Raw genomic sequence first — 26,724 nt, forward strand, 5'->3', positions numbered from 1 at the left:
GCAGGGAAAACCCAATCTCTGCAGCTTCACAACCAAAGCAGGGCGACCTCCCCTGCGAGCACTGGCCCTGATTTCCAGGCAGTACCCCTGAGGCAGGAAACCCGCCCTGGGGTTTGCGTCCCCAGGAAAAGGAAGTCAGAAAACAGGAGGCTCAGTGTGTGAAGAGATGACCAGCCCCTTATTCTGATGCCCTGACTGTGAGGCATGCGTGAGTACTCATTTGTACGTTCTCAGGACCTAACAGATACATCCACGCGCAACCTGCCGCCGTCAGGTGCTCGAGGGTTTCCGCGGAGGAGGGAGCGCAATTTCACGTCAGCCTCGTCATTCGATACTCAGCTCAGGTGTGTCTGCTCTGCGGCGTGGCCTCTCAACACTGCCCCCATCTCTCCCCTTCTGACTCCACCTTCCAGCCTGTTCCAGCCCGGCCACAGGTCCCCCCGATCGGTGGGCTGATTTGATAATGTTTTGCCGGGTGGGACCCCTTGGAGTCTCGTCTGGAGTGGCCGCTGGTCCGGATCCCTGCCAGACTGTAAACACTCGGAGGGCAGGAGTGGAGGCTTTCCCCTCATCCTCTCCCTACTCCCCTGCCCCCCACCCCACCCAGGCCTGTAGAACCCGCACGTAGTAGGAGGGTCACAGTGCGTGACAGCTGATGACCTGCAAACCAGGAGGATGTGGGAGAAGAGGGACCTGGGCAGACCAGCTACACACGGCTCCCATCCCGCAGGCTCGCTTCCTAAAGTCGCAGCTGAAAAGCATGTCCCCCCATCCCTTTTATTTTAATGATGCTAAAGGTTCTTCTATCTCAGGTGAGCTTTTTATATTTTAATGGGGACGTTCTGGGAATAATGACTGAGTTGCCTAGAAATGACTTTGATGAGGAATGAGACCGTGCGTCCTGAGGCTCATTCTGGTCCCGGCACCTGGGGAAGGGAAAGCTGTCCACATCCTTGGATTACGCCTCCAAACCCTCTTCCCTCAGGATCTGTCCTAACCCAGGGACAGCACTAAGTAAACAGTGATATTTATAAATGGAAGTCCTGCGTTGGCTTAGGAGGGAGGGGGAGAGAGAAAGAAAAGAGAGGGCTGGGTGGGGCAGGAGTCCTTCCCCCGGACGCAGGGTGTGCACGGGGACGGAGGAGGATTAGGGGAGCCCGGACGTCTTCCAGAGACATCGCCCTGGTGCACTGCCCCTGTCTTCATTATTACTATTATCAAGTCTTCCACACAAGTCATCCTTTTCCATCTGAAAAGTTTCCATCGTGGGTTTAGCCTAAAAGGAAGGTTTAAGCAAAATATGTTCACTATAAAGGGAGATTAGAGTAAAAAACTGCTTTTAAATCAGAACACATGAGCTAAATGTATGGGGTTTCTTAAAGCAGCCAGCTTTCAAGTCTTCACCATTTCACGTTCTCACCAAGGATGGTTTTTCAGGGTTAACCCACAAGAAGCAGGGGAGGGACACATGGGGGGAGCAGTAAATTATCTGTAATTTTTAAATTACTTCAGTGTTACACGTTTCAAATACATTTACAGTGACACTGCTGTTCAGACAGATTTCCTTTTTATTAACACTTGTTGATCTTCGGTGACTGGAAGCACCATAACGGGAAGGAAGAACGGAGATGTTTTGCTTTTTCCTCTCAGCTTCCTTTACCATTTCTGAAAATAATTCTGGAAATAAAGCAAATCAAATGCAAACTCTCCCATTCCTGCCACACTCACGTAGATGCAGAATGTCAGGAAATCCACTTCGCCAGTCTTCACACCACAGTAACCACCCACTCATGACACACGGGATGTTTATTCCTCACATTTATCCCTTCCGTGCTGTTTGGAACGTACAACGTGGAGGAGTTGGTGTTACCGGCTTCTGAGAACCTTCTGGTTTCACATTTGTGTAAAGGAACAGCTTTTGCATTTTCAAGGCAGATTAAAGAATGAGTTTGCATTAAAACGGGCGCTCAGGAAAAGAGAATGGCGTGGAAGGCTTCAGGTGGTTTCTGGGCTGTTCAGGTTGTGCCAGAGCAGGACCCTCGCTGGGAAAATGGACTGAGTCCTCAGCTCTCCTCCTCCTGGCAGGAAGACCCACCACTTAGAAGGACGGTTCTGGACCCTGGGAGACCCTGCTTCCAATTCTGTCTCCGTACTGAATGTGTTCACTGAGTGACCTTGGGTGGGCCACCTGTCCTCTCTGAGCCTTAGTTTCTTCATTTGCAAAATGGAGCAGATCATAGCAAATAAGCATCTGATGTTCGCTGTGTCTGTGGAATGAGTACTGATGTCCACCAACCACCAGAGCAGAAGGAAGATGGGCCCAGGGTCTGTGTTAGCCACCTGCCCACACAGTGAGGCTAACAGCGGTGCCCCTGGCAACTTGAACTCATGGCGGAAAAGCGTAACAGACCCAGCGAGCTCTTGGGCCGCTGGTGTGAACAGCCTCCGCGCGCGGCTGAAATCCAGCTTCCACTCCAGGGCTGGCGAGGGCAGGGGGCAGGCTCTGTGCTTGGGCAGCCACTGCCCCGGTGACTCAGGGATTCCGACTTGCTTCCTTTGTTATTGGAATGGACACAGAATGGAACAGCTCCATAAAGTTTTCACATCTGAACGCACCTATGGAATCAGCAACCAGATCCAGAAACAACAGGACGCGGCCAGCACCCCAAGAGCCCCCTCAGGGTCACCGACCCTGAGGGTTAACCACTGTCCTGACTTACACCTGCTTTTGTACTTTAATATAAGTGGAATCACACAGCCCTCACTCTCTCGTGTCTTGCTCAGGACCATGTGTGAGATGCCAGCGCACTTCTGCAAGTAGTCGTAGGTCACTGCAGACCGTTTCCTGGTCTGTGTGGTGTTCCGCCGTGTGACGTCAGCACCATGTGCCCCTCTTTCCGTTACTGCGGGCATGTGGGTGCTTTCCAGTGTCTGGCTGCTACACACAGTGCTTCCATGGATGTCCTCAGACACTGGGTCACACGCAATATGCATTTCTGTTGATACACAGAGGTGGATTTGCTGGGTCACAGAGGGACCCCACATTGCTGCTCAGCTCTGGTACTCACTGCCAAATAGTGACTGAGTGACTGCATCCACTTATAATCACACTAGCAGTGGATGGGAGTTCTAGTTGCTCCACATCCTTGCCAACACTTGGATTTGTCAGTCTTTCATTTTAGCCATGCTGGAGGATGTGGAACTGGCACTGTGACTACATTTTTAATTTGCATTTCTGTGATGACTTAGTGGCGTTGAGCAACTCTTCATATGTTTACTGGCCACTGAATTTCCTTGTCAGTGGAGTGCTTGTCAAATGTCCTGCTCTTTTTCTCCTATGGGGTTGTCTTTTTTTTCTTATTGATTGGTAACCGATTCTTAATATATTCTGAGTGTGCATCCTTTGTTTTGTGTGTGTGTGTGTGTGTATTTTGTCATTTGAAAATACCATCTGCCTTGGGAATGTGCCACTGGGTAATGAAATCTAAAAGGGAAATTAAGGGATCAGCCTGGGAAGGGTCATGGATTGGGGGATGGTGGGAAATGAGCTGGAACTCGATTCTCTGCTCAGGGCCAAACCCCTGAGGACACGATCATGTAGAGGAGTAAGAGGAGAAGTGACAGTCCCAGAAGTCGCTGGGGCCAACACAGTTAGGGAATCCAGTATTCTTTGTCTGTAGCTAATGGAATTCTTGCTACTGAATTAGGCAAATAACAAGAGGAAAAAAAACTTCCTTGAAAATGCCAGACAAGAAGAGAAAGAATATAAAAGGAACTAGGCAGCAGAGTGAAGAGACCCAGGGTCAGATGAGAAATTAGAAACCTAGAAAATTTAATATAATTTGTAAAGTACAGGTGCCCGTAACTTGGCCAAAGCAGGGGACACAACTGTGCGGAGCACAAGCCACATTTCCCAGGTGGCCCCGTGTCTCAGGCGTCGTCCATAAGGATTCACTGGAAGTACGATTTAGAATAAGCAACAAAGGAGGAGAAGTGCTCTCCTTGTACAGAAGGTCTGATTTTTTTATGAGAATACCTCGTCCTTCTGGGGTTTCTGCAGGAGGCTGGGCTGTACTAGCTAAAGAGAGACCCAATTTGAAAGCTTTCAATGCAGGTGAAGGTGAAGATACCGTTCACTCTCAGTGCAGCCTTGACGGAGAGGGACGTTAGCACAGATAATCCCAGTGTACTGATACTTGGCTCTGGAAGGTGCTTGGCATTAGTACACGGATGCAGGGGTCTGTATGTCCCAGGAAGTCCAAAATGCTTGAAGTTCAGTGATGCTCCCACCTGGTACTCCTCTGATCTGCCCCTGCCCTGCTTCCTCCTGGGAAAGACCAATGTTCTCTCTCCATTAACAGCCAACACTTGCTGAGAACTTGAAGTCCAGCACCGGCCAGCGTTTTATATACACTTTCCATCTAACTCTCACAGCAACCTCCTGATGTAGTAACGTTATCTTCTTGTCTTAGAGGAGAGAAAACTCAGCTCAGGGAGGCCACGTAACAGACACACGTCGTGGGCCTCTGGTGCAGGTGGGGTTCCAGCGCACGCCTCCTGCTGCCCACACCCCTAATGCAGGGCAGTCCTGCCCCTCTAAGTGACCCAAGACGTGTCCTGAGATTGTGGACCTGCTGCAGGGAGATGGGTGGTCCTCGCTGCTCTGCTGCAGGTGGCAGGAGGCAACGCTGACACCACCAGCCTCCTTGTTTGCCACTGGTCATCAGGTTGCCACAAACACCGAAAAATGATGGGTACCAAACCCTTCCTCCTGGAGGACACACAGAGCTGGGTTCCTGTGAGCCTCGAGGCACGTTTTCATCCCATGATCAGTACAGAACCTGGGTGTCTGTGTGCTTCTCTCTAGAACGCCGTACTTAGCACGCACTGTTGAGCCACTAGCACAGACCTCGCAGCCGAAGGGAACTCACCCAACATCTGTACTTGCTTGGTCAGGTGCATCCCTGCTTCCTGCACAGGACGAGACCACACTTCAGCATCATGCCGGGGGCACGTCCAAAACGGCGAAATCACCAACAAAAAGCTCCAGAATGCAAGCAGCGTGGCACCAAGTGGACTGTGAACGGGACGCTTGCTGACAGGGCTGAGGTAGGAGGCCGAGCGCGGCCTCGCACTGCCAGCGTGCATGTGCAAACATGGATTTGGGGCTTACAAAGAAATGCCAGCAAGTAAGGCCATCGGCAAGTGCAGAACCTGTGAGTAATGAGGGTCAACTGTGCCTCTGTGGGTTGACTGATCCAGGGTAAAGAATCTTCTCTGTTAAGAGCTACATGCTTGAACAAACAATGCTCTTAAGCAAAGCATGGAGCTAAGCAGAGACACGGCCCTGCTTTCACTCTGCTACAGATAACAGAGGAAACTTTCCTCCAAGGAATGCAGAGATGGCTAGGAACGGTCGTGCAGTCTGCGCACTGCACAAGCCTTTCAGCTGAGGGGAGGGAGCCCCCAGCCTCAACTCTGTAGCTTAGTTCTATGCCCTGTTTGGGCTGCTCCACCCAGGCAGGGGAACCATTTTGTCATTCATCCAGAGGCACCATGTGTGCTCATGGTGGCCTCTCAAAGAGCTCCCTGAGTGATATTCCACAAGCTTCCCTGGAGGACTGCGAGGTCAGCAGGGTGGTAGCGGCCCACTGGTTCTACTGTTGGCAATCATGTGGTTTGGGTGGATATTCCAAGAGTTGCTTTTCCAATGCACGTGCTACTTTCAAGGGTGACAAACCAAAGGGTCCTCTGGGCAGCATCCCCCTGTGTAGGGTTTCCCCTGGGCAATGGGAAGGATGGGGTGGGGGGCAAGGCTGCCATCTGCCAGCTCAACCATTTGCCCGATTTGAGGGCTCACTCTTGAGGTTGCCATACCTCCAACGTAACTGAAGAAGCCCAGGCTGCGGACAGCACATGCCTGAGGCTGGCACATGGTCAAGTCTCTAACTGACCGACTTCCATCCCAGCCTAAGATGAAATAAAGATCTGCCCACAGGCGACCCAATCTGTTCCCACCAGAAATATGTCAGTTCCACACAGGTCTACAGATCCTGAGCAACGTGCCTAACACGGAACCGAACCCCAAACCTCGAATGACCCCCAACCTGCCTGCCTGGTGACAGCTGTCGTCTCCTTCCCAAGTGACACCAGCATCACTGCTCACATCTTCCTGCTTCCTGGACAGACACCATGGGGAGATCCACTCACCTTCTGAACCCACCTGTGACAGCATCTAACCCAGGCCCTCTCCTCCTTCTGACATCCCTCCTCAGCGTCACGCAGCCTAGGGTAACCTCCCAACCTCCAGAGATGCTCGGGAAGCTGCTCTGGCCGTGTCCCCCTTCCCTGCTGCTGCAGCAACTAAAAGAACCAAACTTCGTCCTGGGGTGACTCCAGGTGTACTCCTGGTCGTCTGACTGGTGGACTTTGATGCCTGAGAATACTATTTTATTGGGAGAGAGTTTAGACTCCCCTCCAGTGGGGACATGGAGGGGTGGATTACAGGGTGGTTTTCGCCTTGTGAAATCTCTGTCAGCAGGCTCTCCCGGCACCCCAAACAGACATGCCATCTAGGTCCAAACCTCCTTTTCTTTGTTTTGCAAACACAGCTTCAGTAATCACCCCAGCTACCCTGTTCTCCCAACCAGATCACCTTCCCAAAGACCCTCTGGTCTAGAAACTTGGAAGCCTCTGTTTTTGTGCCCATTTCTCCTTGGCTTAGGATTCATGGGGATTGGCTGTCTGATCTGCTTCTACGAACGGAATGTGGTAGAGATGATGCTTTGCCAGTGGGAGCCTCGTGCAGCTTCTGATTGATCTCTTGGGATCCTGTCCAGCTGCCATTTGGATTCACCCAGGCCAGCTTGTTGGAAGATGACAGAACATCTGGCCCAATTGGTTTCCCTGGCCCAGTTGACAGCTGGCCACCTGCCCAAAGCCATGTTGTCTGGCTGCTGACAACGGAAGACACACACCTGAGGAAGCCCAGACAAAACCAGAAGAACCACCTGATTGAGTCAGGCCCAAATCCCTGACCAACAGAACCACAAGCTAAATAAGTGGTTGCTGGGTTTAGCTACTAAAATGGAGGGTTCTTTGTTACACAGCCAAAGCTAACTGATACAATATCATTCCTTTGAGAGTTGAGCTGAGTTCATTAATGAGCCCTGAGGGTAGTAAGTCATTGTTACTCAAAAGGGATGTTTTTTACAGATGCTCTGGGAAAAGCAGAGTGCTGTGGTCTGTTTTGAAAACCCTGCTATTGTTCTTCCCCTATGGAGATTCATGGTCCAAATTAGCATAGTAAATTTTTGTGAAACAGATACAGAAAATAAACTTATGGTTACCAAAGAGGAAAGGGGGTGGAGGAGGGTTAAATTAGGAGTTTGGGATTAGCAGCTACAAACTACTATGTACAGAATAGATAAACAATAAGGCCCTACTGTACAGCACAGGGAACTATATTCAATATCCTGAAATAAACCATAATGGAAAAGAATATGAAAAAAAATATGTAATTGAATCACTTTACTGTACACCAGAAACTAACACCACACTGTAAATCTACTATACTTTAATAAAAATAATAGAAAAATTAAAAATAAAGTTTGTGAGAAATGCTGCATTTAGGAAATAATCAGACAATAACTTAGCATCTCTTAAACGCCTGATTAAAGAATCCTCATTGTCCACGTAACACCTATGGTGATCTTTCCACGGTGTCTGGGGAAAGCAGTTTGGAAAACGCTGTTCCAGATGGATAAAGGAGCCTTGACTTCCAACCTGTAGACTGCAGACCCGCTGAGCAGATGGTGAGGGGTCAGGAGTCTGTGTGGAGATGGTGGAGGGGTGGTCAAAACACCTCTCGGATGTCACCCAGGGGTCCCCACGGTATGTAATAGGTGGGGCATCTCTGCTCCCGGCCTCAGCCCGCCTGGAGGCTTCCTTGTATCTGTTGAGACCACGAGATACTCGCTGTGAAGCAGCCCCTGGAAGGAGCTGAAATAAGACAAGTCTGTCTCCAGAAGGTGGACGAGCTGCCCGGCAGTCACAGCCGAAGTTCTATATTTACAGAAAACTGGCACTTTGTAAAAACCAAGCTGTGCTATTTCTGCTGGTGTTTCTCATCAGTATAGTGGGGACTCTGTAATGATCACGAGTGCCATTCAGAGGCTTCCGGGATCTCAGACAAACGAGGGTCACGGGCGGAGCTGGCCGAGCCCTGCGCACGCCTTGCCCCAGGCTCCCGCTCCTTCCCGCGGCCAAGATGCTCAGGGAGGTGCTCTGGCCTGGTGGCCCCTGCCTGGGGTGTGGAGGGGGGAGTGTGAGGGCAGACCCCAGTCACCTAGGGACTGGACCCGACGCTGGCTGACCCTGCGGACAGCGCAGCTGCCTCCGCCCCGGAGCCGCACATCTGAGTCAACCCTGGCTGTCACTCCTGAGCCCCGCGCCCTGGGCAAGTTGCCCGATTTCTCTGTGCCGCACTTTCCTCCCCTGTGCAGTGAGGAGACAAGACCTGCATCCTGGGTATTACGTCATTTACCCTTTCAGAACCTCGACTGTCCTTCTGCAAAATGGGAATGAGGCCCGCTCACTGCAGGACAAGCCGATGTACCCGCCAGCGCTTACCTTCCGTTACCGGGTGACGTTCCCCAGTTTGTGTCTTACGAGATGTCAGACCCCCATGAGGTGAGGACTACACCTCCGTCCTGCACTGCTCACTGACAAAGCTCTCAATAAATAGTTCTTCGTTTGACTGAAGCTGAGGTATTTACACAACATCAGTCTCAACATGATGTCTGCAGTTTGCTCCCTTGGACTATTTACTCTGCCAGGCCTCAGTTTACTCATTTACAAAATGGAAGGATTAGGGGAGAAGGTGTGGGGAAGGCATGACCCCCAGCCAACGCCATTCATCCCCCTCCTCTCCCCTTCACGGCCTGGCAAGGGAACAGCTGGATGCTGCAGTGGGCGTCACGTGTTCACACGTGCCCTGTTGCTCTCTCCCACCCTCCCTTGTAAGCATTTTAGAGGGAGAGAGGAAGTTCCTGACTACTTGGCTGATTGTTTCTCTGAGCTTCTGGGAAATTCTCTGACGCACCTGGACCACCGCCGGCTCCACCGGTGGCTGAAAAATGAAGTGGGGGCATCAGTGGCTTGTTAACCTGGTGGTTGAGCTTAGAGCCGAGCAATAAACATGGGGGGCCTTTCTGCCCCGCTCCCATCCTCGTGCCTGTGGGCTCGTGCTCAGTGACGGGCTGGCTGCAGGACAAGGCCGCTGGCTGTCGAGTCAGAAGCTGTCCGGCATCCTGCCCCTCTGCGTTAATATCGGGCTTGGGGGCAGTGGCTCTTGCTTCTCTGCGGGGGCCCTACTCCTCATATGGAGCCGCTGCAGGTCTTTGTTTGGTCCATCCTGGTCACGTGACTTGATGTAACCCCAGGGCCACGGAGACGAGCCTGTTTCCTCGTGACAGGAAGGTGCAGAGGCTCCGAGGGGGCCTGGCTGCACCCCAGTGCGCAAGCTCCTAACCTCTGCCTGGTGAGTTTCAGCTGAATAGCATCAATACTCCTGCGCGTTTCCAGGAACTCCAGGCTCCTCAGGAGGGGCTGAGTCCCAGGGATCTGGACGGGGTGGTGGCCGCTCAGGGATGGATGCTTAAGTCACTCCGGAGCCCTTTCACCTCTTACTGTGGATGGTGGAGTTGGACTGGACCTCGAGAACATCCTTCTCATTTAAAAGGGAAGAAGCCAAGTTCCGAGAGGGGCGAGTTACTTACTCAAGGTCATAGAGCTGGACAGCCGTATCTCTGGGAGAGGATGACCCACCGCCATTGAGTCATCCTGGAAATCAACACGCTTAAGATATTGACATCCTCACCCAGCCACCCCCTCTCTCCTTTGGTGAATGGTGGCACCGCCCACTCGCCTCAGCGACAGAGACCCCTGGCACTCGATCGATTTGAAGACACTCAAACCAACGCAGCTTTCCTGTTGCTGCCCAGAGATTATGATTTCTTTGTACCTTGTTATTCGAAATCTCACAACGGGGAACAGTCCAAGTCTCTGCCATGTCTCACAGTGCAGGAGTCCCCTTCCCCCCTTCCCATGCTGCATCTCCATGACAACACCATCACGCAATCACATGGATGGGTACACTCACAGAAGAGCTTTTTCCTTCCTTTCCAACAGTTTTTTTTTTTTAAATGAGGGCCAGCTAATTTTATAAGCGCTGACACAGTAAATGATCTCGTTAGTCACACTGAATTCTTTCTAGTTTGAACAGATTCCTCTCTGAACTGACCTGTAAAGTTACTATAGGAAGAGAAACAAGAGGGTTCACTTGTTGCCATTTTTCGTAGAGAAAACATCTGGCTCTTCTGCCAGCGGAGAGTGGAGCAAAACTTTCAGGCGGCAACTGTCAGTGAGTCTTTACACGTGAGAACGGAAGCGCGTGTAAAAACTGCACAGGACAGCAGCAGAGAGGGTCAGCGTGAACCCCAAGCAAGGGCTGCACCCAGGAACCCAAGGTGGCACAAGCTTAAAATGTTTGAGGAGCAGGAGGAAGTTCTGTGGGGCAGAAGTGTGGTGAGTGGGCAAGGGCAGGGGGTAGGGGGTGGTTGGACAGAATTTGGAGAGGCTGGCAGAGCATACAGCCCTGACCCCCATGTGTGTCTGGACCACCACGTGGAATGTGGACACAAGGCGGGGAGTCCTGGTCCAGGGGAGGGATGATGGTGGCCTGGATAATGGCGGTGCCAGCGGAGATGGGATAGGGACAGGCTGGGGGAGGAATGGTCAAGACTTACAGATGGGAGGGAAAGAAATCAAGGCTGACTCCTAAGATGCCAGCCTGAGCAACTCAGTTTCTGAGATGGCCAATATAAGGGACAAGCGGGTTTGCAGGGAAGAATGAAAGGTTGCTGTCTTTTTAAAATTCATAGCTCCATTTCAAACTAAATTCTGACACCACGTCAACCCATGCTCCCTCTTCAGTGGAGCCCTGAGTTGCCAAGGGAGATATTCCACGCATGCATACACACACCTTTATCTCTCCAGAATCCCACTCTAAGTAGTTGTGCCTCATATGTTAAAATTGATTGGCTACTGTCTTGTAAAAGGGGGTCATGGCATCCACAGATACGCAAACATGTGTGCGTCCAGAGGTGCACGTGAGCATGGGGATAAAACTGCCCCCCGGGACCCGCCTTCTGCAGGGGACAACCCTGGGCCTCGCCTCAAGCCGACCCTGCACAACAGAAAGGCAGTGAAGTCAAACGAAGCCGGGCCTGCGTCCAGGAGAGGATGAGAGGACCCGGCACAAGCCAAAACTGCCGGAAAGCATTACGCTAACTGCCAAACATCCGCGTCTGCCTTAATCCCTGTAGTCCAGAGCGCAGAGGAGGAGACAGTTGTAACAAGTTCAAGAGGGGGAAGAAATAGATCCGCAGGCTTCTACCTTTGAACGTGAAATGAGAACCATCAGAGCACTAATGAAATAGCTGACAGAACAAATTCCAGGATTACCTTTGGAATCCACTCCCGGGCGAGGAGCGGGAAGCCTGCAGGATCCTGAGGACACAGCATGAGAATCCAGGAAGCACATCCCAACTCAAGGTCCAAGGATGAGGGCCACATCTGGACCTAATCTGCATTCTCGCTTCTTGATTTCTAAGTGAAGGGGCACTTCATCAAGAAACGTATTTGCACTACTATATGTAAAATCAACAACAAGGTCCTCCTGTACAGCACAGAGAAGTATATTCAGTGCCTTGTAACAGCCTATAATGGAAAAGAACATGAAAAGGAACATACATGCATGTGTAAATGAACCTCTGGGCTGTGCCCTAGAAATTAACACAACGCTGTACACTGACTATACTTCAATTAAAAAAATATATTTGCAAATGGCTCCTAGTATTCTAGGGAGAAGGATGAAGAGAGCCTCAGGAAACCAGACTCTCAAAGAGAGCATCAGAGGTGTCACCGGGACTCAAGGACACACACCTTGGGCTAGGAGTTGGGTAGGCGGGAGGCATCCTGGGCTCCGATTACAGCGAGTGGAAGGGCTGGTGGTTGACGGTATTTTCCAAACATCCTCTAAACCAGCTCCTTGGGAACTGGTTCCAAATTCCCCAATGAAAGAGGAGGTGTGCACTGAGAGGGCGAGAGTCTTTGAGGTGCATGTGAAGGGGGGCATGTCTCTGCGGGTCCCTGCAGTTTCTTATAGTGTGAGAACAAGAGACCACCAGCCATGGGGATGGTTCTGGAAAACCTTCGGGAGCCTCTGAAGAGGGCGAGAAGGTCTCTGGGAAAGGGTGGGGGCGATGTAGTGGAGTCCTGGCGTCTGGGACAAACAGGCCCGGCTCCTTTCTCACAGGTGGCCTCCTAGGCTGAATAGGCTTAACCAAAGGTACACCCCAAACCCCACCCCTGCCCATTCCTTAACTGATTACACCTTTGAGTGCCTTCCATATGTGGGCACTGACTTTGGCTGCTGAAATCATACCTCAGTAGATAGAGGCCAACACTTCGGGGAAAGAATTTCACTTAATAGTGTCAGAGAACACTGTCACGGTCATTCACCAAGATGTTTGTTTAGATGCTCTGTCTCGGATGCAAATGTTCAGAAAGAGCTCTGAGTCATTGCGAAATTGTGAAACTGACACATCCCCGCAGGGGAGGGTCCCTGCTGTCACCAGATCTTGGCAAAGCCCGAGCTACTTGGGCCGCACAACACTGTGCAGAGACCCAAGGCGTGTAACAGGAGCAGGCGGCCTCTGTGCTTTCGCTGTAACCTGTTCTCCCCTGCCTTGGACGCCGGGGTATCGGGTGTTTAACTCCGTGCGTGTCTCTCGGTGCAAGCCCCTCCCCCAGAGGCCGTCTCGCAGCACGCGGGATGGATGGAGGCCCCAGCCTGCAGGAGCACCACGTTGTCTTCCTTGCTTTACTCTGACCCACCGGCGTAGCGGGCAGGCCCTACACTCTGCAGCCAGGGTACCAAGGGCGCTTCATGCGTTCACTTCCTCCCACACAGCGCCTTCAGGGAACATCTCGGTTAAGAGCAGTCCCCGTTCCCTAACGCTGATCTGAGAAGCGGAAGTCTAGACAGTTTAGAACGTCGTGTCAACTTCTGAGCATCATGTCTCAGTCATACATACACACATATAGACTCCTTTTCATGTTCTTTCTCATTATAAGTTACCATTAGGTACTGAATACAGTTCCCTGTGCTGTACAGAAGAAACTTGCCGTTTGTCTGTTTTATTTATGGTACTTAGTATCTACAAATCTTGAACTCCCAACTTATCCCTTCCTACCCCCTTTCCCCTCCGGTAACCACAAATTCGTTTTCTATGTCTGTGAGTCTGTTTCTGTTCTGTAGATAAGTTCACTGATGTCTTTTTTTTTTTTTTTGATTCCACATATAAGCAATATCATATGGTATTTTTCTTTCTCTTTCTGATTTATTTCACTTAGAATGACAATCTCCAGATCCATCCATCTTGCTGCAAATGGCATTGTTTCATTCTTTTTATGGCTGAGTAATATTCCAGTGTGTGTGTGTGTGTGTGTGTGTGTGTGTGTGTGTGTGTGTGTGTGTGTGTATACCCTACATCTTCCTTATCCAGTCATCTGTCGATGGACACTTAGGTTGCTTCCATATCTTGGCTGTTGTATACAGTTCTGCTGTGAACATTGGGGTGCATGTATCTTTTCGAATTAGAGTTCCCTGCAGATATATGCCCAGGAATGGGACTGCTGGATCATATGGCAAGTCTATTTTTAGTCTTTTGAGGAATCTCCATACTGTTTTCCGCAGTGGCTGCACCAAACTGCATTCCCACCAGCAGTGTAGGAGGGCTCCCTTCTCTCCACAGCCTCTCCAGCATTTATTGTTTGTGGACTTCTGAATGATGGCCATTCTGACTTGTGTGAGGTGGCACCTCACTGTAGTTTTGATTTGCATTTCTCTGATAATTGTAGGGCTTACTCTTGATTGGAAGGGAACAGCAGGAAGCTGGGAAGTTTGTTCTGATGGTCCCTGTCTGGACAAGAGCCGACCACAGACGGATCCCGGGCAGAACAATGAAAAGAATACAAGAGTTCACCTTCCTCGTGCCTGTCACGTGCCGAACACTGGACTAAACACATTCCATGCCTTCTCCCAACCCACAGCAGGGCTTCCTGTGAAGTACAGACACAGACAGGGAAACTGAGGCCCCAGGCAGCATGTGGCAGCATCCGGGCGTATCTCCTTGACCTTCATGCTAATCCCGAGAAACCGTAGAACTAACAGGATAAGTCAAGTTCAAAGCCAGACGTGGCACCGGAGGGAATGCACCAAAGAAAATAAAAGCTCGGGACAAGAGCAGATCCCTGCTATTCCTGGCTCTGGGGCAGGACGGGAAACATGTGGGCTGGAGAGAAAGAAAAGTGGTCTGGGGAGGGGGCGCGGGGACGGCCCGGCACCTGAGTGGCGATGCGGGTGTCAGGCCTGGGCAGCTGCACGCAGAGGCCCCACAGCTCACTCGGTGAGGGATGACACCTTTTTCCCTCTCCCCGCTCCCCTCCCCCATGTTGGTTTCAGGAGATCAGGAGGTCCCAGCAGGGGAGCTCACCAGGGGAGCCCACCTTGCTGGCATCTGACTCTCAACCTCAGGCACCCACCCGTGGAGGGTGGAGCTGGGGGAAGTCTTTGGGGTGAGCTCAAGGCTTTGGCACAGGGGCCTGTCGGCTCCCACCTGGTGGCCGTGGCTGGTCCGTGTCACAGCAGACAGTGTCGCCTGCGCCCTGGCACTCACGTACCTGAAACTCCACCTGACAACGCCCATCTGTCTGGAGCAGCTCGTCTCCCCTGGGAGCGCAGCTCAGCCCATGGCAGGAGGCGGGGGATAAATAGTGTGGCTGGGATCACCGAGGCTCATGTTTTCCCCCCTCTGCGGGGCCCCAGAGCGGTGATCTCCAGCCACCTGCCATGGGGTAGCTGGCTTGAGCACACACCCTCGTGCTGCCTTCCTTCGTGGCCTTAGTCCCCAGGGTGGGACCATCCCCCAGCGAAGCCCTGCCCGGGACAAGGGTCTCGGCCACAGGAGCTCTTCTGGAGCAGGTCCTTCAAGGGAGAAATGGCCCTCAGAACAGGCTGCAGATCTGGGTCCCTGGGGTGCAGAAGCTTCTGGACTTTAAGGCAGGTTTTTGGTTAAACTTAAACCCCCTATCTAACACCAGGGGCAGGCAGGCTGGGGCGGGGGCGGGGACAGAGGGAGCCAAAGCCGAAGGCCCCTCTGGACAGCACTCATCTGACATCCGGAGGCACAGGAAGCAGCAGCTTTATGCCGCGTTTCTCCAGAGAATGGAATCGGCACGAAACTCTGGACAAAGAGCAGGAGCGCTGAGAACCAACACCGAGGACCTGGAGTGCTTTCTGATACATTACAGCCTGCGATGGACTATTTTATCCAGATCGATTTGCTGAGTATTTGCTGAAAAAGAGTAGCTCTTTAAGCTAGGACACACGGCAAAGCCCAGCAGCAGCACCACATTTTATCCTTAGCTTCTGAACTTCTACTCTTCAGAGGAAAACATACTACAAAACTGTAGTGCGTGCAGAGCTACCGTAGACAGGCCGTGACTGCCGGCAACGGCGTCTCAGAGGAACACGCAAATTACGTTTGTTTTCTGTGTAAGAAAACAAATGAAAACAGAAGACATCAAGTAGGGATGAGCGGACTGAGTGATAAATTAGGTAAATAAGATGAGTAGGAATGTACAGTAGGCTACAGGTGACGGGTCCCCACGAGTAAACAGCAGGCGTCTAAACAGTGTGCGTGCTCTCTCTCTCTCTCTCTCTCTCTCTCCCATCACCATCTGGGGGGTCCTTGTAAGACCGATCTGACACTGTCTGCCCCAAAGCTTATTCCCCAGGCTGCTTTCTGGGACCACACATGAACCAGAGACAGCAGGTCAACTTGTGTCGCATGTTGGTCTGTGTCCAACCAGAAGGGGCTGGAGTCTCAGAATCGAGCACCTGCTGCAGCCTTGTGCCTCTGAGAGAGGAACCTGCCTTGCATATTAATAATAGTCATGTTATCTATTCAGCCTGTGCCTCAGAAGCAGAGCTGGAATCCAGGGTTCCAATGCAAGTCTTTTAATTGGGAGGGGGGACCCTGGGAAGTGTCCCCACCCCTCTAGAAGAGCAGGAAAATGAGCCGAGGAAGGACGGGCAGCTAACCAAGGTGTGTTACCCAGGGAGGTGCTGGGTGGGCGCCTAGAGCTTATTCCTGTGCAGGCAACCCCAGGAGATACGGCGGGACCTGTGAGCACACCCGAGGCACGAGGGAGCTGAGGTGTTTATCCCCCAACCCCTCTCTGTCTAAGGGCTGCTTCTGGAGGCTGGTGGTTTCCTGGCGCTTCTGGGCTGCCCTGCATTCTGGCAGAATGGACTCTGGAGACCAGAAAAAGCCCAGAGTCACGGGGCTGGACGGTTGGCATCAGGCAGGCACACACAGTCTGTGTCTACAAAGTGGGAATCGGGGCGTGTTATCTATGGAGCATCAGACACTCTGCCAAGAGCTCCGCACGCCAGCCCTCATGCGTTCCTCAGAGCAACTGGATGAGGTGAGTGCTGTATTCACCTCCAGAGAGATGGGGAAACTGAGGCTTGGCAGGGCAAACCAGCTTGCCCACGGCTACCAAGCTAATGAGTGGAAAAGCCAGGGCAGACATGCAGGTGGGTTTCAAACTACATGCTGGGAACCATCGTGCTTTATATCCGGCTCAGGGCCCCAGAGAATCAGCTCTCCAGCCAGCCTGGGTGCAGCCCAGCGGGCCTAATGGTTAGACCTGGGCCGTCTGAACTAAGTCTCATGCAAGGAGGGGAGGGAGGAACTTAAGATCCACCGAGACCTAATTTACTCTCTCTGTGCTAATCCCCTCAGGACACCAGTTTTCGCTCTGTGTTGACGCTGAAAAATTAAGGACATGCTCAGCACTTTCCCAGAGTAAACAGGAAATTCCACAAGCCCTTCTAATCATTTTTCTCTTCCAGGGTGAAATCCCTCAACTACGCACGCCTGCCCGGCAAGTGAGTGGCTGCCAGGAGCTCGCGGACCGGATGAGGCAGATCCCCTCGAACGTCCACAGCCCTGCGGCAGCCCCTGTCCCAGAGCCCTAGGCGTGGTGGAAAGGCCAGCTGCAGGGAGGCCTCGGGGACAGCCCCTGTCCTGCTGCTCACGAGGACGGGGCTGCCTCTGAATGGATCTGACTCCGGTCCTGTGGCAGGAGGTCCTCTGTGATGAGTTAACACAGGTGAGCTGCCCTTAGAGGGATGTGGGGTTGGGAGAAGAGGACTGAAAAAAATAAAAATCTAACACTTCTGAGCATCTGCTCTGTGCTCCCACTTTACAGAAGTGGGGACTGAGACCAGGAGAAGTTCTGTGGCTTGTCCCAAAGCACCGGGTGTGTTGGTGACATACAAGGTTTCTCACTCCTAATCTGGGTGCCTTTCTTCCTCACCAAACCACCCATCCTGGTGGCCCAGTGGCCTGGCAGTGCCTTCTCTGCATCCTGCTTGTTGGAATTGCTAAACCCAGGCCATCCCTTCCGAGGACAGTAAAGAGCATCACCTCTTTCCTGGTGACCTTTACATCTGGTCTAGGAATTGGGAAAACTGAGCCTGCATCCGAAGTCTCTCTTTGACCATCTCTGCTTCATTATTTTGTGTTGACAAATAAGCAAAGGGAGGGACGATGCTGAATTTGAATTCACCCCTAGGCCTTCGAGGGGAACCCCTTACCCCTAGCAGCTATTTAAGTTAATATCAATTGAAATAACATAAAATTCAAAATCAGCTCCTCAGTCAGACTACGCACACTTCCTGCTCAGCGGCCACACGTGGCCAGCAGCCCCCGCGTTCGACAGCGTGGGGAGAGGACCTCTCCACCAGCACAAGGAGTCCTATTAGACAGCCCAGTTCTACAAAAGCAAACTGGAGCCTCAGAGCCAAAAAGCAAAAGGATGGCCTTGGAGAGACAAAAATAGCCCTTGAGGCTGAAGTGGGGCTTTGCTGTGTAAGCTGCCTCTCCAAGTGTGGAAAGTGGGGAGCAGGTAGGGCCCCCTCCCACCTCCTGCTGGTACCCGGGCCCCTCCATCCCCTGAGAACCGGCTAGTGCATCAATGAGTTTATTCTTTGGCTCTTAACAAAAGCAGCCTGGGCTGCAGGGAGGGGCGCACGTCCAGGGAAACCGTTCCTCCCGATGTTACAATTACACAGATAACACGGAGCAGCCCAGCCTCCAAGGAAATGACCTCACCCAGAGAGGGCCCTTCCAGAGAGCCCCTCCCCCAGCTGCCCCAGGAACGCGTCCAGGTTAGCCGTCATCGCGCGCTGGGTGGAGGGCTGGGTTGAAGCTGGGGCTCAAGGTTGCAAAACCAAGACTCCTTCAAGATCTGCCCGGCCCTCCTGTGCTTCAGTCACCCTGACTGATGAAGACCTGACCAAGGGGAGGTCAACCCCCAGGCCAACGGTGACTCAGGCAGGAAAAACACGAGAATTCCGGGGGCTGTGAATCCAGGAGGAGCGAACACTGTGGGTCGGGGGTGAACACAGAACAGGTGCACAGAGGACCCCAGGGAGGGCCAGGGCCAGCCTGGGGGCAGGGATTCTGTGCAGAGGGGGATGGAGACGGCCAGGTGGTCTAAGCTGGGAGGCCGTCTACGAGGCTGGGAACACCCCCACATCAAGGAAAGGACCTAGAAAAACCACAGTTCCAGAGGGAGGAGGGTATTTGAAGAGGCTCCCCCTTCCCCTTGAACCTGAATCCCACATCATCACCTCTGTCCCAGGGCCCTTCCTCCGAAGCCAGCTGGTCTCCTCTGCAGTCTTGGGGAGCAAGGAGGTCTTCATGGAATCACGAGACAGAAATGAGTGAATTCCTGCGTTTAAAAAGCTGATCTGGGAATAAGGGAGACTTTGGATGCAGGCTCACAGACTAGTTTCCCCAATTCCTAGAGCAGCGGGAAAACTTCCTGGGCGGTGGAGGAGAGAGATGTGTACAGGACTGGGGGCTTGCGGGGGACCGCCGACCTCGGGATCCAGCCCTGGGCATCAACACCTGGGGGTGCTGCAGGGACTGACATCCAGGGTCCAGCTGCCGTTCCTGGAGCACCTCCGTGTGCACGAGCCCTCGGGTGACGGCCTAGCATGGGACCTCTGCTTCCCAAGCACCCCACCCTGTGCAGAGCCCACCTCCTTTCCATTCATGAGTCCCTGAAACAGGCACTGGACACTGGGGTGCAGTGAAGGTGGAGATATAAGCAAGGGAGCACCCCCAGGGGACAGAGCTGGCCTGGGGCAGACGGCACCTCCTGGTGACCCTCACAACCCTCTGGCTTCCCAGCACTCCCAGGTCACCACGTGGTGCCTCCCACCCTCCCGTCCACGGCTCCCACTCACTCCAGACCCCCGGGACTCCGGAACGTCTCCATCTCTGGTCGCCGGTTGCCCGTTCCTGCCTGGAGTTCCTTTCCTCCCTTTTCCTCTGGAAAGTGCCAGCCTTCAAACCCACTCCACTGCCCCCAACACCGCCCCAGATGGACGGAGCCTTCACCGAGCTCCCACAGCATGCGGCAGGGCGGGGACCACGGCCACACTCACATGGGGCAGGTGCAGTCCAGAGGTGGGCCTGCCTGTGAGACAGTGGGCTCCCGCAGGATGAGCTGTGTCTGGGGAAGGGCCGGCATGACCACATGGCAGGGGCTCAGAGATGCTTTCCAGAAGGCTGGAAAGGGAAATCTGTAGGGCGCTCCTGTGGCTTTGACGCAGGCATTTATCCGTTTCTTGCTGGCCCCAGAAAGGCCTCGGGCTAGCCCTGGCAACATTTCTTCTTCCCTCCAATGATGCTCAACTGACAGTTCCTGCATCCGACATGTGCTGGGCATGGCGGTGGGTGGAGGGGGCAAAAAAGCCCTCATCCCCGTGCTGGGCAGCTTTTGTTGTTCGGTGCACCAGACACCGCGCAGGGCTCCTCAGGAGGGGCTTATACCCTGGAGGGTAGGATGACACAGACCTGCTCGCTGACCCGCTCTGACATGCTCTGCCCCTCCTCGCCCGAGCCTGGTCCACCCGGCATCGCCCGCCTGCACGTGGATGCCCCAGGCAGCAGGTCAGGCTTCTCTGCCTGCGTCCCTCTAAGAGGCGGATGCAGGGAGGAGGCCTGTGTGGGTGGAGAATTCTGAAGTTTGCGTGCCTGGAGCGTGGTCTTGAAGGGGTGGACCCTGCCCTCGGCCCCTCGGCTCCTTGTCCAGGGGTTTCTACGAGGCGGGGCCCTGGGCGGGGTGGACCGTGGTCTTCGACCCCAGTGATGACAAAGGGTGATGCCGCAGGCTGCGTACACTCTTTTAAGCAAGTAGGGGAAAAGCACTTTTAGGCAGAGGGGGAAATGATCCTTTTTTGTCTACTTTTCCTTCATCCCCGCCTGGGCGTGCCCTGCCCCAGACAGCAGGGCCTGGCGGGACCCCTCGTGTGCCAAGAGCCAGGCACATGCGCCCTCCTCTGCCTTCAGCCTCCGGAGGGCCCGCGGGGCGGGGGTGGTGGTGGGGAGGAGCACGGCCTGGGTGCGGAGAGGAGGCCCGTGCGGTTTGGGCTGAGAGTGGGGCCCTCCTGCCTCAAACGGCAAGGCGCCAGCGTGCCGACGCCTGCGGGGGACTCTGGGTCCGACAAGGGGTCTGGGTCTCCTCACCCCGCAGCAGGGAAGCCTCCCCGGGGCCGAGGGGGACAGCTGGCGTCCACAGTAACTGCTCTGTGTGTGCAGCTCTCCTGCAGGGCAGGAGGGGTGCAGAGTCTGCTTTGCCATTTGGTCCTTTTAGAGAACGTCTTGGCTGCAAAGGGTCTCCTCCTGCCGTTTTTCCCCAAGGGGAGGGTTTGAGGGGTTGGGGTGAGCGGGGAAAGCTGGGAAGGGCTGACTGCTTTCGGCAGGAAGGGAGTCACGCTTAGAGCAGCTTATAGGCCCCGAGGTCAAACACCTTGCCAGAAGCCACACACAAGCAAGGGCCGGAGAACTGGGCTCCAGCCCGTGTCTGGTCTGACTCCAGAGCCCAGGTGACCTGCTCCGGTGTAGACGGAAAAGGAGGGTCTCTGCCCCGCCCCCTGAGCCATGGTGGGCTTGCGACCACAGTGGAGTCTGGTGGAAATGATGCATGTGGCTCCCTAGTCAGGGCGTTAACGGCCACAGGCCTCCTCTTATTCACCGTAACCCTCGCTCTCCCAGCCCCAGGCTGCCACGTGGAGTGAGGCGGGGAGGCCACCCGGAGGTGCTCTGGTCAACAGTCTCAGCTGGGCTAGTCCCTTGGCCACCCCAGCCCAGACACCAGACGTGGGAGTCGACGTGCCCTCTTGGAGGGGCCCTCCAGCAGAAGCGGCTGCAGCCCAGCCATCACCGTCACCACCAGCCGTCCGACCGTCCCATCCCCGGCCCGCATCCTGTGGTTCAGCTCTCCCTCCACGCCCTTTCTGAACTGCTGACCCACGGAACCCCAGAGCATCCGAAAGTGGTTACTGGGCGCGTCACTGCATCTGGAGAATGTTTCAGAGCAATAAATAACCAGGATGGAATTAAGAGCATTCCGGGGGAGAGTGAACGCCACGGGATGGGAAAGCACCGTGACGTGCCTCTCCGAGAATTTGCCCCGGGCCTCCTCGTTCCGCCGCCACTCCTTAGAAACAACTTCACACACACGCCCTCCCCAGCGCTCCACACGGGGACAGGGACGAGCAAAGACCTTCAATCCACGGGGCCTGCAGAGGAAGCGCTGAGGCTGCGGTGGAGCCGGAACCAAGTTTTACTGACCACCTACTCTGTGTCAGCCATGGCGCCAGTGCCATTACATTTAATCCACGAACTTAACAAATACCTTGGCCCCACCGCGCGCCAGGAACAGGTCTGGGAATGAGGCCACGCACAAGACAACGTCCCCGTTCTCACGTGAGAACAGTAAGCACCAAGGAAACAGCTGCATAACACATCCCGTGGTGTTCAGTGCGGTGGAGAAAGAGAAAGCCGGGTAAGGGGACAGACAGTGGCATTTGAGAAAGACTCCCCACGCAGGTGGCATTTCAGCAGAGAGAGCAGGGTCGAGAGGGGGGAGCAAGTCTGTTTGACCTTGGAGCCCAGGCTCCGAGCACGATACCAAGGAAAGAATATACACGGATCCCCCAGGGCTGCGCTGGTACATTTGGAGGTGGTCCCCCACCAGGCGTGTGAACAGGAGCGGGAAGACCCCCTGCGGGCCCTCCCTGCCCGCCCCCCTGCCCCCCGCCAGGGCCACGAGACGGGTACTCACACAGAGCACGTGCAGGACCACCGCTCCCTGTCTCCGGTCCTCGTTGGTGAAGATGTCATTGGGGAATTCGTGCAGGGCTACAAAACGGAGAGAGAAAAGCAGCTCAGTACAGGTGACATTTTCAGTGCTGGACGGCACTGCCATCCTCGTTCTAATATGGGGTCCACGATCTCGGATGAGAAAATGTTACACCTTTGTGTTCACAAAGCTCAACCTGGAATTCAGTGTTTCATGTTAGAAGCCAGAACCCCAGCAGACATTTCCAGGATCCGCCGTCCTGCCATCCCCCCTGCTGTCCCCCCCTGCTGTCACTGAATGCTTCATCATTAGGGTGGCGCTGAGATCCCCACTTGTGACCAAGGGTTTGCGAGGAAACACGTGAGCTCCTGCCACGCAAGTCTGTCTTCTTACACTGCGGCAACGCCACTTCAACGTGTCAGTTTCCTTCTGTTACCTCACACGTCTCCTTGCAAACATTGAAACGTTTTCCTGAGCAGAGGTCTGTAGGCTTCACGGATGACCAAGGGGTCCGTGCACACACAGGGTGAGGGTCCCCGCTCTAAACCCTCCCTCCTTTCCCTGCCCTGTGCCCCACCTGGGCCCGGGCCCTTGGGCCTCTCACCTCTTACAACCCCCTCCCTGCCCTCACTTCTTCATCACATTTCCCTCCCCTCCCCTGGAAGTCAGGTACTGCGCAGAATCCATGAGAAATGTCCCTTTCTGTCTACCTTCCAAACCCAGGACGCTGACGGCCCCCGTGGGCACTCAGAGCCCCAGACTTCCCGGCGCCGTCCGGCCCCCACGTACGCCTGGACCTGCCTGACCCTGTGCCCCAACTCGTGGTTCTGAAGAGCAACAAGCGCGGCCCATGGCTTTGCCCACCTCTCTCCTGATGCCCCTTTCGTGTGCAGGAACTCTCAGTGCCCTTGGGATGGGCTGCTGCTGACGGGCCGAGATGGGCGGGGCGAGGCTCTGACCGCAGGACGGGTGACAGACGGGCGCAGAGATGCCAATGGCGCCCCCACTGAGCTCGGCTCCTGGCCGGCGCCGGCCCCGGCCCTGCACTTGGCACCCACTCTCCCCGACCCTCCCAGGAAGTGGCTACTCCCACTTTGTGGAGCGGGAACCCATCAGGCAGCAGGACTGGACACTGTACTAGAGGGCCCACAGCTCGGGCCACGCGCCCAGTGGACCAGGCCAGGGACGCCCTCACTGCCGGCATTCCAGCACCTGGGGTCTGTTTCCAATCTTGCTCTACCAGCTGCCCTCCTCCTTCTGGGGGCTTCCTCCAAGGGGGCCTGATCTGATCTACGTTCTGCCCTACACACCAGAGGGAAGCAGGTGGGCCGGTTTTTCCTTTGCATTTCTCTGTGCAGCTGCCACGGGGCTTCTCAGCGCTGGCCAGTTAGGGGATCAACATGAGCATTCTACGGCCCTCCCGGCCCTGGAAGTGGAGACGGGGTGGCATGCCAAGTTAATGTAGTGACCAGAGCAGCCATTGTCCTAGGAGAGCCGAAACCACGGTCTGCCCTGGGAGGGGCACCGCCTAGAACAATCCCGTGTGGGGACTGCTTATATCAGCGGCGGGGGTGGGGGGAGTGAGGTGGGCACTGAGGTGGGCTCTGTCACTGATGCGTGGAAGCCAGCTACTTCCTTCCTTCCTGCCCCTCCCACTGCCTCTGGGAAGAGTGATGTGGCTTTGGGCAAAAAATGAGACTGAGCGCAGCAGGTGTAGGGAGTGAAGGCCACGGTGCACCCACGCTATGCTGGCTCCATCCTCCCCACCTCTCTGCCAGGGCCTGCAGGAATGGTTTGATCAAAGGTACCTTGTCAGTAAGTGATACACTTACATTTTGATTTTAAAAATCAGGCCTTTTGGTTTTCAAATCCCCTGTTCACTCAACAGTGGGTGGAGGAGTGGAATGACCATGACTAGATGGATCCTCTAGGCATCGAGTTTTGGCGAGGGAGGATCTCATCTAAGGTGTGTCCCCCACCCCTGAGGTCCTCCAGACGAACCTGGGACCTGGCTAGGGTTCTTGGAGAAGACCAGCTTGAGGGCTGTGCCCCTGGATGGGGAAGGACCCACAGAGCCCAGTGCTGGCTCCGGGAGGGCTGAGCGCTGTCCAAAGTCCTGGCCAAGCATTCTCTGAGGACGGGGATGGGGACGGGGATCATGACCCTGATTCTCTCCTTCAGGCTCCTCCTCCTCCCTGCTCAGGGACCCTCCGCTCTTTTTCTCTCTGGGGAGTGGATGGCTTGGCAGTGACCCCATCTTGATCTGCCCTGGTCTCTGATCCATCACCAGCTGGAAACTCCCAGTTTCCCACGACTGGTCATGAGAAGACACCCATCCTCTATGGGAGGATTCCAGCGCAGTGGCCCTGGGGGCTGGGGGCTGGGGGCTGGGAGCAGAGCAGCCGGCCTGGTGGGACCTTCTCACTAAGCTGAACGTGCCTGGTCAGTGGCTGGGACGAAGGGGGGGTGTGATGGGGGTCAATGGGCGGGTGGGGGAGGCGGACAGAAAGCAGAGAGTCAGTTACATGCTTTCAAACTGGCTTGCTCCCAGAATGACAACATTCTTACTTGGTGGCTCACAGCCACGCGGAAAGAAGGACCAGGAGAAGCATGCCCAGGAAGCCTCCCTGCAGGGACCCCAGCCCGCCTGCCCTTTCATTACAGCCCCTCTGTGAGAACACGTGTAGGGCTGATGATAAAACAGTGAACGGGATTCCAAAGAGCTAACGCACAGCCTGCAGAGAATGCACACACCTCATTCTCCCTCTGAGAGATGCACCATCTTTGGCAAAAAAAAAAAAAAAAAAAAAAAAAAATCACAAGAAGAGATTTCTTTTAAAAATCGAGCTGAGGCCCTCTCCCCTTGCCCTCCAAGAGATGAGCCTCCTTTCACAGGTCCCATGTGTCCCTGTGTGCAACCAGGGCTTCCCGGGATGGGCCCCTGACCAGGGTCTGAACGCCGGCCGTTTGGGTGGGCGGTGATCCCAGAGGGTGGGAGGTGAGGTGAGGAAGTGAAGGCGTGCACGCGCGGTCAGCCTTGCCGGGGCCCCTCTGGGAGAGGCTGCAGGACAGCCTCAGGGCTGCCCGTGGTCCTAAACACCTCAAGGTGGGCCCTGCTCAGCTCTGTACCAGCCGAGTCGAGCGTGTTCCTGGGGCCAGACAAGGCCCTAGACAGAGTCACAGGTGCCTCGGGAAACCACTGGCAGTCCTGGCATGGTGATCCCTGCGTGGCCGGTGCAGTATCTGCTGCAGCCTGTGTCCCCCACCCCTGAGGTCCCCAGACTCCCCTGGGCAGGAAGTGAAAACAGGAGGTACGTGACGTCTCTCTGAAGAGGAACGAGGGACCGTCACCTGCTCAGTGTAACTGGCGTCAGCACACGGCCGCGGGGCGTGGGGTGGAGGGGGCAGCAGGCCCCCTGTGCCCAGGCCTGTGCTGTGGGGACCCGCGTCCTGGGTCGGCACGGGAGGGCCCGAAGGTCGGCTTCCAGCAGAGCTGCCGCACTGCGACGCGGGCCCGCACAAAGCAGCGGTTCCACCGGTCAGAAGCCTGTCTGGCTCCTCCGCGAAGGGCAGTAGCAGACGCCCCTGGCCGCGGAGGACGTGACTCGGGAACAGCCCTGTCACCAGAGACCCACAGGAGCAGCAGCTTCATTCCGGGGGAGGCAGGCCCCTCACACGCCTCACTTACCAGCCCCCCATTGTCAGCACCCACAGTACCAACCCATGTACTGCTTCGTTGTGGTGCTAAAGCAGTTCAGTACGATCGTGTTTCATCTTCCTAAGGAAGGGGTCAGCCTGGGGCCCAGGAAAGGGTCCTCCATCGGGCATCTGGAGCTGGGACGCTCAACCCCAGGTGCCCGTGGTGCGGCTTTGGGGACGTGTCACTTCATCTCTGGGCCGCAGTTTGCCTGCTGGCCCATCTGAAAGTGCCTGTGGTTCCTCCTCACTGCTCCCTCGAGTCCACACACTGAGTACGGCCGGTGCATACAGCAGGCGTCTAATAAGTGTCAGCAGGAGGAAGAGCTCTGAGATACGAGACTCAGAACATTGACTGGGGATGGAGCAGGTTCTCCGAGGCCAAGCAACCCCCTGGCCAGGATGACACACCTGGGAAACGGTGCTCTCAGAACCTGCAGCTGAGCTAAAACCAGAAGTTCCCTGTGATCCAGCAATCCCACTCTTGGACATACACCCAGAGAAAATGAATTTGAGAAGATGCATGTACCCCAGTGTTCACAGCAGAACTATTTACAATTTACAATTTACAATAGCCAAGACATGGAAGCAACCTAAATGTCCATGGACAGATGGCTGGATTAAGAAAATGTGTGTGTGTGTGTGTGTGTGTGTGTATACACAGACACACAT

At 54.6% G+C, this 26,724-nt stretch overlaps 1 protein-coding gene and 1 long non-coding RNA gene across 4 annotated transcripts in view; one reads left to right on the forward strand and one right to left on the reverse strand.

The window, feature by feature from the left end:
• The window catches only part of SLC24A3 (solute carrier family 24 member 3), a 428,089-nt gene that overhangs the window by 148,920 nt on the left and 252,445 nt on the right, over positions 1-26,724 (reverse strand). For all 3 annotated transcript variants that reach the window (XM_032461762.1, XM_032461760.1, XM_032461759.1), the window contains one exon: positions 22,339-22,415. In XM_032461762.1, the coding sequence (XP_032317653.1) occupies positions 22,339-22,415 (77 nt within the window). The remainder of the gene's footprint in view (positions 1-22,338; positions 22,416-26,724) is intronic.
• On the forward strand, positions 16,963-25,160 carry LOC116657910. Its single transcript, XR_004313080.1, has 2 exons — positions 16,963-17,307; positions 21,267-25,160. It is a non-coding gene; the product is annotated as an uncharacterized LOC116657910 (long non-coding RNA).

The sequence above is a fragment of the Camelus ferus genome, chromosome 19 (assembly GCF_009834535.1).
Source record: "Camelus ferus isolate YT-003-E chromosome 19, BCGSAC_Cfer_1.0, whole genome shotgun sequence".
NCBI classification, from domain to species: Eukaryota; Metazoa; Chordata; class Mammalia; order Artiodactyla; family Camelidae; genus Camelus; species Camelus ferus.